At 35.7% G+C, this 13,685-nt stretch overlaps 1 protein-coding gene across 2 annotated transcripts; it reads right to left on the bottom strand.

The window, feature by feature from the left end:
• Window positions 1-5,006: 5,006 nt before the first annotated feature.
• Window positions 5,007-12,570, bottom strand: zgc:172182 (coiled-coil domain-containing protein 89). Of its 2 annotated transcripts, none has more exons than XM_027164267.2 (7): window positions 12,132-12,570; window positions 7,283-7,764; window positions 7,037-7,167; window positions 6,822-6,958; window positions 6,004-6,080; window positions 5,784-5,883; window positions 5,007-5,547 (listed from the first exon to the last, which is right to left on the bottom strand). In XM_027164267.2, the coding sequence occupies exons 1-7, from the start codon at window positions 12,189-12,191 to the stop codon at window positions 5,461-5,463; spliced, it is 1,074 nt and encodes a 357-aa protein (XP_027020068.2). In that variant the 5' UTR covers window positions 12,192-12,570; the 3' UTR covers window positions 5,007-5,460. The 2 variants fall into 2 exon arrangements, with proteins under 2 accessions (XP_027020068.2, XP_027020070.2); XM_027164269.2 differs by having other exon boundaries at window positions 6,822-6,955.
• Between the last annotated feature and the right edge of the window lie 1,115 nt (window positions 12,571-13,685).

Here is a 13,685-nt window from a genome sequence, read left to right as displayed (position 1 = left end):
CAGAATCTGCAATTTAATGATGTCATGCTTCTGTTTAGTTGTAACAGACCAAAACTCTTAAAATTGATAGTTATAAATCATAATATATTATATAATAAGCTATTTTTTTTGTAAATTTAATGTAATAGCACAAAATCCTTAGTGTTACATGAACACTACAATAATGTATTGACACTTAAAATGTTCTTTTAAATACAAGAGGAACAAATATATTTTGTAAGAATGCACTCAAATGTTTTTATGTAGTGTAATATACTTTCTCTGGATAAATCTTTTCAGACCTGATCTTTTTAAAAATATATATATCTGAATTCAAATGAACATGGGTAACGTGGATTTATTTCTGTTTCACTTAACAACAGATTCTAACCTTGTGCACAGTTATAACCTTAACCTTTACTATCATAACTCATAAATATAAATATGAAGTGTTAGACACGGACCAGTGTTCGCATTCTGTTCTAATCTTTGATTAATTTATGCTGGTTTTGACACAAATGGATAGTTTTATTACAATGATAATTTGACTGAAGGCCAGAAGCAGTTAATCTTACTACATGCAGGTGTTCATGATGTTTTATTTACATTTACATTTACATTTACAGCATTTGGCAGACGCCCTTATCCAGAGCGACATACATAAGTGCTTAAATCTCTAACATTGAATACATTAATGCTGGCTCATTAGGTTACATACTTAAGATACCATGAGTTTAAAACATTTGTTCAAAGTTACAAGTGTCAAAGGTTGTTTTTTGTTTTTTGTTTTTTTTGTTTTTTAAATTGCAAAAGATAAGGAAAGAAGTGCTAGTTGAAATGTTTCCTGAATAAGTAGGTCTTGAAAATAGCCAGTGACTCAGCTGTCCGGACCACTAGAGGAAGTTCATTCAACCACCTAGGTGCCAGAACAGAGAAGAGTCTTGTAGTATACTTGCCTCTTACCCTGAGAGATGGTGGAACCAGTCGAGCAATGCTGGTTGATCGGAGGTTGCAAGGTGCAGTGCGAGGAGTGATGAGGGCTTTGAGGTAAGAGGGAGCTGGTCCATTTTTGGCTTTGTAGGCCAGCATCAGTGTTTTGAATCTGATGCGTGCAGCTACCGGAAGCCAGTGGAGGGATTGCAGCAGTGGGGTGGTATGCAAGAACTTTGGCAGGTTGAAAACAAGCCGGGCAGCTGCATTTTGGATCATTTGCAGAGGACAGATTGCATTCATAGGTAGACCTGCCAGCAGTGCATTGCAGTAATCCAGTCTAGAAATGACAAGAGACTGAACAAGTACCTCAGCAGCCTGTGTGGACAAAAATGGCCGAATCCTTCTAATGTTGTAGAGAAGAAACCGACATGAGCGAGTCACATTAGCAACATGAGAGGAAAAGGACAGTTGATTGTCCATGGTTACCCCAAGGTTGCCAGTTGTGGCTGAAGGGGAGATCAGATCATTGTGCAAGGATATAGCAAGATCATGACCTGGGGATGTATCACCTGGGATGAACAGCAGTTCAGTTTTGCTAGGATTGAGCTTTAACTGATGAGCAGTCATTCATGATGAAATTTCTGCCAGACATGCTGAGATCCGGTCAGAAGCTGTGGCATCTGAGTGTGGGAAAGAGAAGATAAGTTGTGTATCATCAACATAGCAGTGGTAAGAGAAACCATGTGAGGAAATGACTTCACCAAGAGAGTGAGTATACAGGGAGAAAAGAAGAGGACCAAGTACTGAGCCCTGTGGGACGCCAGTGGAGAGTCTGCGTGGAGCAGATGTCACTCCCCTCCATGTTACCTGATATGAGCGTCCTTCCAGGTAGGAAGCAAACCATTCCCAAGCTGATACGCAAATCCCAAGACTCCTGAGGGTGGATGAGAGAGTCTTATGGTTGACCGTATCAAACGCTGCTGAAAGGTCAAGGAGGATAAGGATGGATGACAGTTTGGCTGATCTAGCAGCATGTAGCTTCTCAGAGACATCCAAAAGGGCTGTCTCTGTGAAATGAGCTGCTTTAAAACCAGACTGGTTGGGGTCTTGGAGGTTGTTCTGGGAGAGATAGACAGACAGTTGATTATAGACAATGCGTTCAAGAATTTTTGAAAGAAATGAGAGAAGTGATACCGGTCTGTAGTTACTGATGTCTGATGGATCCAGAGCAGGTTTCTTTAGGATGGGAATAACCCTTGCTCTCTTGAAAGTAGTTGGTACCTGACCAGATGCTATGGATCTATTTACGATAGTGGAAATGAAGGGCAGAAGGTCTTGTGAGATGGTCTGGAGCATAGTGGAAGGGAGTGGATCCAATGGGCAGGTGGTAGGATTGCAGGACTGGATGAGTTGTAAAATCTCTTCTGCTGCCACAGTTGAGAAATGTGACAACGAAAGTGTAGGGGAATCCATACACTGAGATGTAAGTGCAGTCGGGGCTGAAGTGAAGGTCCGGCAGATTTTTTAACTAGAAAAGACTGAAATATTTTTACGGAAGTATTTCCACTGTGGTCTAAGATTTTGGATCCTATCATAATTCTCTAGATCATAGCTTCGGAAAGTTCACCTGTTATTTGCATAGTGATGATATTCTGCAGCACAACAAGAAATCATGACTGAGTGGGTGTGTATGGCTGACTTGTGACCTGAGTGAAAGTATGATGCAAGTAGTTGCATGTCTGGGGCAAACTGTGGAGCCAACTAAACCCTGATGCACCAGGAGACAAAGCTGTATGCTCTGATCCCTTCAAGGTACAGACATGAAGAGCTGTCACTAGGGAATGCTCCTCCCTGAATCACGCGAGTAAAAAATCCCTTAGAATGGAGGGACTATATTTTTGTCACATTCCAGAGATGAATCCTGAGATGTTACTTTGCAAAGATTGCATTTGCAATTGTAGATGAGATTTTACAGTGAACATTAAGAAGAACATGTTGACATACTAGAAAATCTCTATAGCCTGAGTGCTCAGTGTAAACCAGATGAATCATACAAGGCCCAGCCCTTTAGCACCAGAAAACTTTCTCTGAAGTCAAGTATAGACATGAACCAACTCAGTGTTCCTGCATCCATAAGATATTATATACTTTTTTATTGTTTATTAAAGAATTTTCCACACTTTTTCCACACTTCTGAATTTCCTACCATAACTCTTTTTTCTATTGAATATTTGTTTCTCAGGTAACCATCTCATATTCAATCTTATTATATTTGTTACATACACAACCATACACAGTTTGTGTTATATAAGTAGAGTAAAAATGGAGAGAATTAGAACAAAATTAAAATGATATGTTAATAATACAGTATATAAACAATATAAAAACTTATATGAATATTATCTGTGACAGGACAATATGACTATATGACATTTATTAATTTAATGCAATTATGTGTAACAATTTTGGCTGAGGTAGTCAGTACTGCAAAAAAGTCCAAGCTTGTTTGAGGGAAGAAACACGCGTCATCGGTTTTATGTATGTTTTAATCACAGGAAATCTGCTATATTTCTATCAATTTATGTGAAATTGATTATGCAAACTTTATATGAAATATAAAACTGTTTATTTGAAATAAAAACAGACCTTTACTGCATACTGATTATATACAGTATGTAGTGACAAATGGTGCCTAACAGTGTACCAAATCAAATCAAGGCACTTATAGCTTAAGAAATGCAAAACCTCATTTTATTTTTGTGCCTAATCATGCTCATTTCCCCCCAAATTTACAGTGAAAAAAGTGTGCACACACACAACTAATCATAATCTATTATACTATTTTATTATCTATTATTTGCTGTTATAACACAATCAGGAGAACTAAACATAGCATACATACAGGAGCAACGTATTCATGTATCAATTAAAGAAAGCCTAAGCAGTTTCTAATTCCAATGTCAATGCAATCAATGCCATTCTTAGGATTTTTGAAGAACAGATGGCAAGGTCAGGTGGAGTTGATGGCTTCAGAGTAACCAGTGAGAGGTCAAAGAAGTAAAGGGCAGGATGAAAAGTCACTCATGCTGCAGAGACAAACCTGCCTGAACTTGAAGAATATATTCAACAGTAACAACTGCTGCACACTTATGTGCCTAAGAAAGTACATGCTTACGGACCTTGCTGGTGGCTTTTCAACACATTGTTGGAATACCGAGAAAACACTTTAATGGCGGTCCGGTAGTAAATAACTGATATGCAGGTGTGCCAGTCACTAACAGAGTAAAAAGGTAGTCAGAAATGATGATAGCACAGTAAATGGGAGGTTGACAAATGATAGTAAAACAGATGCAGTACTTACAAAAATAAATAAGTAAGTAAGTAAGTAAGTAAGTAAGTAAGTAAATAAATAAATAATGATGGACACATGAAAAAAAAATGCTCTTTTTACTTTTGACATTTGACAATGCTATTTCCATTCGGGTCATAAAAAGATATATTCTTGTAGACTCTTTATAAACAACATGAAGGCAATATACTACTTATTACTGTAGGTTGCTAAGCAAAAGTTTGAATGTTGTGAATGCATCCAGATGTTCCACATAATAAAACTAACTTTAGGACAAAATGAATGCCGTGCAGTTCTCTGTAATTTGAGTTACCTGCCTAGGTATTAGACTGGAAATCAACCTGAAATTACTAAAATGGACTACAGTCTTTAAACAATGTATTTTCCATGCAGCAGGAAAGTACCGAGATCATCTGTTTTAACATGTTCACTTGTTTCTGCTAAACATACCTGACCACAGGCTTACAGTACAGGTGTTTTCCATGAACAATGTAATTATCATAAATATGATTATTGTAATATTACTGTAACTAGTGTTTGTTAAAAAATAGTAGCTAGTGTTTCCTTGTTTTGTGACGGTAAGACATACAGTTTTTAACAGTTTTTGCTGATACGATTCTGGGTACTATCTATTTTGCATGCCCTCCCCATGCCTGGGTTTTGTCTGGAATCTTTGGTTTCCTCCTTCCCACCTCCTAACAAGCATGGCAATTGCTACACTAAATTGTGTGTGTGTGTGTGTGTGTGTGTGTGTGTGTGTGTGTGTGTGTGTGTGTGTGTGTGTGTGTGTGTGTGTGTGTGTGTGTGTGTGCGAATTCCTGCCTTGTTCCCAGTGATTCAGGGACTGGTTCCAGATCCACCCTGAACTTGAGCAGTCAGTAATGAGTTCATTTTATTTACAGTTTTTGTCCAGAAAAAATAAAACAGTATTAATTCATTCTACTTAATCTCCATGTATATGATCAACTGAACTCAACCTTTTCTAACTTTTCATATTAAGGCTTATACATTAGGCTTATTATTTGGTAGCATTAATTTATTATTTGGTATCTATATACACGGCTGTTATCAAAGCTGTTATCTAAACACGTAACTATTGGACAAGCAGTGTGCTTGCCCTCTAGTGGAGGTTAAGGGTTATTTATCTATCCTTGGGACTCGTTATTGTAACACTGCTTTTACAAAGATGGAGAGAGAACTCAGTTGATCATGTGGCGAAGTTTGGCATTTAACTCCTTTTCCTGTGCCAGCAGGTCACTGCTGTACTTCTTATATGCCTCAAACTCCTTAAAAACAAACAAACAAACAAACAGAAAATAATAAATAGATAGATAGATAGATAGATAGATAGATAGATAGATAGATAGATAGATAGATAGATAGATAGATAGATAGATAGATAGATAGATAGATAGATAGAAAGGGAGACATGTAACTACTGTTCACTTATATCATATTGTGTCAGATAATCCCCCCCTTTGACATATCTTTCCCAGTTTTCCCCTGTTGTAAAAGTACAGACCTTTTTGAGATCTGTGTATGCCTGCTCTGCTTTGTGTAGAACATGCTGAAGCTGCTTTACTCTCAGCTCTGCATTCACTGCTGCAGCTTCTCTTTCAAACCTGAAAAAAGCACAACACTACAGATTACAGTGTTATAGATTAAGTTTATTATATAAAACATTACTGCAGTGATGCTACTAAAACATGACTAAATGAAAGTATTATGTTTTGAATTCATACCTGTCCTCTGCTTCCTGTTTAGCACTTTCTGCTATTTCCTTATTCTTTTCTAACTCATGAATTTCCTCTTGTTTATCCTGTAATATATTGTAACCAAATGAAAAAAAAATAAAAAAATAATTTCCTTCTGTAGAATAAATTAACATTAAATTCACATGATCTGACACAAAACGGTCTAACAAGAGATCTTTACAGTTTGTTTTGGAATTTAAAATGCAAGTTCAGCGTCATGAAACCATGAAAGCAATTTTGGAAATTCAACAATAAAAACAAAATTAACAAATGAAAACAAAACAACAAATCAAAAGACAAACAACAACAACAACAACAACAACAACAACAACAACAACAATAATAATAATAATAATAATAATAATAATAATAATAATAATAATAATAATAATAATAATAACAATGAACAGCAAGTAAAATAATAAACCAGAAATATAATTAAAAATCTTGGAAAAAATACTATAAATGCTTCAAATATAAATCTTCAGTCCCGACAGTCACAGGTTCTATACTACTATATAATTATGTTATGCCCTGTTTTGATGTTTTCTGCTTCCACAGTTACATACTTTTCCAGCAATGCAATTTGTTTCTTTATTTTGTGTATCACATCTTGATTTTAATCTGATTGTGGCAAGATAGAGATTAAAAATAAATAAAAGAACCCCCCCCCCTATTTCTTTAAGTACAAGTGTCAATAGAAACATGATAGATTTTCTCAAACCATGGCACATTTTAATTTGAATTTTGGTGTTTTTTTTTTTTTCATATTTATATAATCCTTTATTTTTCATTACATGACTTGCCTGTATAATTTTCCCTCTTTGCATGGACAGTTCCAGTAGTTTTTCCTTCTCCTTTGTAAGTGCCTTTATTCGCTCTTCTGCCAATGTTTCTTTCATTGTTTCTCGTTCCTGGCTTTCTTTAAGTTTTAAAGCAACTTCTTAAAAAAATAGAGACAGAATATAAACTGAGAAAAGGCAAAGTAGAAAATACAAAACTGAACCAAAGGCAGCTCTACCTGCATGCATGTCCAGTGTATTCTTTAGCTCTTTCTGAATGTTGTGAAGTTTATCTTGCAAAGACATCTCCTTACTCTGATGGAGATCCATCAATTCCTTAAATTTCATCTGGGAAATTGTTGCTTTATCACTGTTTATTAAAAAGATTATAAAAATAGTAAAAGGATGTTGTATGAAAAATGCATTACATGACACCCAAAATTATAACTTTTTCTCGAAATGACATCTGGGATTGATCTACTTACTGGTATTCTTTTTCTGATTGTCTGTGTTTTTCATTGAGGTCATGCATCTCCTGGCTGAGGTTGTGAATGATCTCCTCTTTCTCTTGCAGCTCTTTGCTAAACAACTTTTCATTCTCCTCTCGCAATCTCTTGTTCTCCTTCATCAGCTCAACATTCTTCTGCTTATATTCATCTTTGAAGTTGATCAGCTCTCTGTGATTGGCAGCAAGGTCCTTGAACCTCTGCTCCTGCTGCTCTGATTTCTCCCGTTCATTCTGCAGTTCTGTCTGCATGTTGACTTGCAGGTTCTGCAGCTTGGTGTTGAACCGTTCTAGAGTCTGAGAGCGAAGCAGCATCTCATCAGCTCGCTGCTTCAGCATGCTGATCAAGCCAGACTGTTCCTCTATTCTAGAGCGCAGCATCCGTAACTCAGTCTGCTCCTCCTGCGACAGTCCCCTCAGCGCCTGGTGGACATCATCCATGTCCTTAGATGCCCTACTCTTCTGATTTCATTAGAACAGTAAAAGTTTAATAGATGTATATATGAATATACTGTATATTCACAAGGGATTTTATGAAATAATATTATTTTCAAGCACAACCTCAAAATTCCAACCCCACTGGGTTGCTTTCACATTTTCACATTTCAGCTCAATGACACTTTTCTCATAGTGGGGGAGATTTTATAATCCCACAATTGATATTCTCACTATATTTCTATAAATAGTGGTGATAAGAATTCAGTAATCGAAACATGACAGATTTTCCCAAACTACCGCATTTTTTTATTTTCATTTGATGTTTTGTTTTCATATTTATATTGTCCTTTAGTGTTCATTATATGACTTAACTGTACAATTTTCGATCTTTGCATGGACAGTTCTAGTAGTTTTTCCTTCACCCTCAGAAGTGCTTCTATCCACTCTGTTTCTGATTTTATAATCCCCCAATTTATATCCTCACTATATATAATCCCTCTACTCAGTGTCATCCAGGGAAGGAGAGGTTTGGTTCAAACCCAATTTGGTTCTGCTCATGATTTTGTCATCTTCCTTTGCCACCATCACCTGTGTCATACTCATTAGAGATCTAAGGTTAAGTTGATTTGTCACATTACTAATGGTGCTATATAAAGAAAATGTAATGAATTTTAAACAACTATAAAGAATTTTACATTTTAAAATAACCATCACCGACACCACAAAGCAAGAGAATAAAGATGTAATTTACACAGAAGAAAGCTTAGATGTGTTTTTATTTTATAAGAGATGTTATGGAGCAGATGAGAGTTTACTGTTTTTTCTAAAAAAAATTTTTAAATTTGTCTGTATAATGTTAAATACACCTATAGAATAGACTTGCTAAACAAATGAAATATAAATCTAAGAATAATAGAAAATACAGCATGTTTGTTATTGCAAGAAGAATCTTACCAAGATAAGAAAGAAAGAAAGAAAGAAAGAAAGAAAGAAAGAAAGAAAGAAAGAAAGAAAGAAAGAAAGAAAGAAAGAAAGAAAGAAAGAAAGAAAGAAAGAAAGAATTCTTGCAAATGACTTGGACAAATGTTTCAAACAATGAAAGCTAGTGAAAAATATTTGCTGTAGATAGTATGAAAACCAGAGGTGGGAAGTAACGGAGTAAAAATACTTCGTTACTGTACTTCAGTAAATTTTTCTGGTATCAGTACTTTACTCCACTATTTATTTTTCGGACAACTTTTTACTTTTACACAAATATCTGTACTTTTTACTTCTTACATTTTCAAAACGGACTCGTTACTTTTAGTATTATTTCTTCTCATTGAGCGCTGTTTCCAGCCTATCATCCTATCATTGTGCGGCTTTTCCCCCATGTGACTGGTGTACTGTATTATTTACTGGCTATCAGACATAGACTAAGGATAGCGGAGCTAATGAGCAGCACGCCTACAAAAGGAATGGCTAATGTTAATTCAGAGGGAGTCACCGATGTTAAAATAACTAACAACGAGGACATTCCTGAACACACATGGCCATATATGAGGGAGATGTTTGAAATAATCGCCGTCACAAAGGATTCCTGGCGAATGCGTTGCAAAGTGTGTCAACCAAAAGCTATTTTTTTTTACTTTGCTTTTATCCCATACTTTTACACGCGTGTGTTGTAGTCTTTCAAAAGTACGTCTTCAGCTGTCTACTTTATTTGAACGGGAAAGCACAGGTACGCGCAGCGTGCACGCGCAGTCAGAGCTGGAGGCGTTTATCTATAACGTTAATCGGCGGAAAGACGTCAACCAAAAGCAGTGAAATGTCACTATTCTTATTACCAGAGTTGTCATATAATATATAATATAGAACTCTTCTTGTTTTAAATTCTCACTGAGGGCTAAACCCCCCTAAAGACATGGGCGTAAATCACGGGGGGGACATGCCCCCCCCCCCCATCCGAGGATTGCCCCCCCCCCCCCAAAAAAAAAATTATTTAAAAAATATCGCACTCTCTATTGTGAAAAATATATGTATGTATACCTAAATAATTGTGTAAGTAGAAAAAAAACAAACGCAAAAATGCATTTAGAAACAGTTCAGTCCCCCTCCCCTTCCTCACAATGGTTTGACCCACTGCCTGTTTTCCCAGGTCATCTCACCTACTCTGTACACAGGAGTCAGGTGTGTGGCTGCGGCTCAGTTAACTCCATTAAGTCGGGGATTTTATGCACTTTAAATAAAGTGATTCTCTTTAATGTAGTTGATGCAGACTCATTCATAATTTAGTTGCGCCAAAAATGCTGATTACGGATGTAATTTTCCATGAATCTGCTATATTAGCGATTACAATATTACTTAGTTAACGTTAGCTTGTTTACTTGCTTGTTGTATAGTGCACTGTAACTAACACGCCAAAGCCGTTTCCCATGCATTGTTTTATTTGGGACGACTTGGCATAATGTTAACTTAACATTAATGGCCACAATTAGCATATTGTTTAGCTGTTTAGCATATTTACTAAATGAGCACCGTGCTGCGTCCGAACTGACCTCACTGTATTTTTTTGTATAATCAATTTCTATGGTTATTAAGTGTCTTGATTAATTTTAAAGAAAATGTAAAACCTTTTTTAATTCCGTTTTTATTGTTGTGATTATTTTTATGTTTTACTTTCTTTGAATAAAAACTTTGAAAATACCCATAATGACGCGTCTCCATGCTACAATAATAATCTTTATAAGTACAATTAGAGTATTATTTGTGTCCCCCTTCAAAAATTGCTCATGAGAAATTTTATATTTATTGCCCCCCTTACTGTTAAATGAAATTTACGCCCATGCCTAAAGATGAAATCCTAGAACCGCCCCTGGTGTCAACCCAAAAAACACGAAGTGCTTAATTTAATTAACATTAATTTTGTCATTTGTAAAACATCACAATAATTTTGAGTTGTTTTCAAGGACAGAGCTGGAATCTCCCTACAGTAGTCAGTGGTGTAGTCTACGTGATACGCAGGTATACGCCGTATACCCACTAGGAAATTCCAAGGATTTCCGTATACCCACTAGGAAATGCCAAGGATTTCCGTATACCCACTTAAAAAGCGTGAGGATACGTAACAATATCGTTTTGTGACAGAACTTTCATTCATAAATTCACCCCGTCTGTGTTGCGAACACAGACTGTGGTTGCGATTGTGAATCACTAACATTTTTGGACCATTGGGGCTTCCGTGGCCTGTGACCTGATCTGACGTCACCTACCAAGGAGGAAAATTAGTTGCTTGGCGGTGTTTTGTGGCGCAAATTAGAAATTAACTAACTAATGTAAAAGAAGATATGAAACGAAAGCAGACTCAAACTACACTCTGTGTGTTTTCGGAAGCCTGCGCCTAAAGCTACAGCAGCTTCGGGGGACATTTCACCCACAGCCCGAGTCCAAATGTATTTGGAAAGCTTTGTAAACTACCAGTTATCATAATATTCTGCAATGAACAAATGTTTTTTGTTCACCATGAAATGTACATTGAAAATGTACAGCTGATAAAACCTGTGCTCCAGGTCCCATATTCATATAATATTTAAGGCTAAATGTAGCTCTTAAAGGTACAGTTCACCCAAAAATGATAATTGTGTTATTTCCTCACCCTCAATTTGTTCCAAAACTATATGAGTTTCTTTCTTCTGTTTAACACAAAAGATGATATTTTGAAAAATGTTGGTAATCAGACAGTTGGCAGCACCCACTGACTTTCATAGTCTATATTTTTTTCCTACTGTGGAAGTCAATGGGTGCTGCCAACTGTCTAATTACATTTAGCCTTAAATGTTATATGAATATGGGACCTGGTGCACAGGTTTTATCAGCTGACTGTCTTTTGTTGCTTATCATAAATTGGAATGTTGATAACACATAAGCAGTCTTTAATAATGCTCTCAATTACATGTAGATGCATATTTTATGCATTAGTGAGTGTGGTGGTGCCTATGGGGTGTCGCTCTAGGATGGGTGCGTATGAGGCGGGGGGGGGGGGGGATCACAGTATACTCACTACAAAAAACTAGACTACACCACTGGTAGTAGTATCGGCGACTTTTTACTTAAGTACATGTCAGAGCCCATATTTCTTTACTTTAACTTGAGTAAAAGAGTGTAGTCACTACTTCTACTTTTACTGGAGTCTTTTCAAAAATGAGTATCTGTACTTCTACTTGAGTAAAGGATGTGTGTACTTTTGCCACCTCTGATGAAAACACAGAAACTATATTTTAACAAATATGATTCAGCTGGTTTAATTTTCTAAACATCACACTTTCAGTTTGTGGTCATTACTAAAGTATGAGATAGTTTGTTATTGTAAAATCACTTGTTAACAGCACGGAATGAAGACGAGGCCGCATTACCTGTTTGGTGTCTATAATGATCGGCTTGATGTCTTTCTGGTTATTCTGCGAAGATGTCATATCTTTGGGAAAAACAAACAAAGATATGACAGACACTGGGGTCGCCAATGGTGACGGATTTTCTGGTTTATTACTGTTGTTATGGTAACGCGTCCAGGTTACTTGTGTTTAGTTGTGCACGCGCATGCTGGACTGAATAACAACATAAATAAACTATAAAGGGGGGCGGGGGGAATAAGATAAATAGAAAATATACACGGATATAAATGTGAGATATTAATATTGTCGCTTTGTCCCATTGCACAACTTCAAAAACAAAGAATTACTGCACAGCTTATTTATATTTAGGCCTCTAGATGGAGCCACTTGCTTTTACAGAGAAAAATACAATTATATATATAATACAAGCAATGTGCTAAAGTATTAACTACCTAGTTTAAGACCAGGGGGGCAATAAAGCTAATTATTCGTATGAGATGAATAATGTGCATTGAGGCTTTTTTGCAATAAAAAATAAAAATAAGAATTAAAAATCAGATGGATAATAGTTTCATTATTATGGTCACTTATTATTCCTTGTTATTACTTATAACTTTACACCAACGGAACGTTATTCCCATGATGACATTATGTATAGGATTACAATTATAGGGTTTTTCACATTAAATTCAAGTGAACTGTCAAAAAAGACTAACAATTATCTATTAGGAATTCAATAATAAAAAAACAGCTTTAATAACGGTTGGTTGTAGTTAAATCAAGCAAGATAAGATCAAGCAAACAAACATATGAAAATTACTTATTTAAGTTAATATGTTTAGATTTTGACTGCCTAAATTTAAAAAAATGTTATTAAAACATATAGATTAAATTGCATGTCATCATACATTGCCCAAATACTCTTTCTGTTTCTTTTCTCCACATGTGAACATTTTTTGAACACACATAACTATAATGAAATTTCTTTTTACACAGATTTCAATTTATATCCATGTTTGATTTTCACATGTATACACATTGTAGACATAATGTCTTTATTTATATTCATGTACAGTTTCATGGTCTACCTGCACCTTCACGTGTTTTTCATGCGTATTACATATTGTACACTACAAAATATGTATAATCACATAACATTAAATAATGTTGTATAATCACATGTGGAAAGATACAATCTGAGATGATAAATTTAATCCTTGGTGGGATACTAATTACCTTTTTACATTTCAGCCACAAATAGCTTATACAGACATATGACCATCACCATGTCAGTTTTTCATTTTTAATGTCAACAATTATTCAGTAAATAGAGCATCTTAGGCAGCTTCTTGCTTCTTACTGAGACTATAAACTAGATAGATAGATAGATAGATAGATAGATAGATAGATAGATAGATAGATAGATAGATAGATAGATAGATAGATAGATAGATAGATAGATAGATAGATAGATAGATAGATAGAACTTTATTTAGGTACACAGCAACAAAATGCAGGTTGGCATCTACCAGAAATTGCAAACAGTAGCAATTGTGCAAATTGACAAGTAGCGTA

Source organism: Tachysurus fulvidraco, chromosome 6 (genome assembly GCF_022655615.1).
Source record: "Tachysurus fulvidraco isolate hzauxx_2018 chromosome 6, HZAU_PFXX_2.0, whole genome shotgun sequence".
Classification (NCBI taxonomy): domain Eukaryota; kingdom Metazoa; phylum Chordata; class Actinopteri; order Siluriformes; family Bagridae; genus Tachysurus; species Tachysurus fulvidraco.
Note: the sequence above shows the minus strand (reverse complement) of the source record. Positions and strands in the feature narration are given on the sequence as shown.

Excerpts from the sequence above, each read along its gene's own strand:
- zgc:172182 (XM_027164267.2), bottom strand. The coding sequence starts at position 12,191 with ATGACATCTTCGCAGAATAACCAGAAAGACATCAAGCCGATCATTATA. Across the intron at positions 6,081-6,821 it reads AAAGAGGGAAAATTATACAG|GATAAACAAGAGGAAATTCA; the intron begins GCAAGTCATGTA and ends AATATATTACAG. Across the intron at positions 5,884-6,003 it reads AAACAGGAAGCAGAGGACAG|GTTTGAAAGAGAAGCTGCAG; the intron begins GTATGAATTCAA and ends TGCTTTTTTCAG.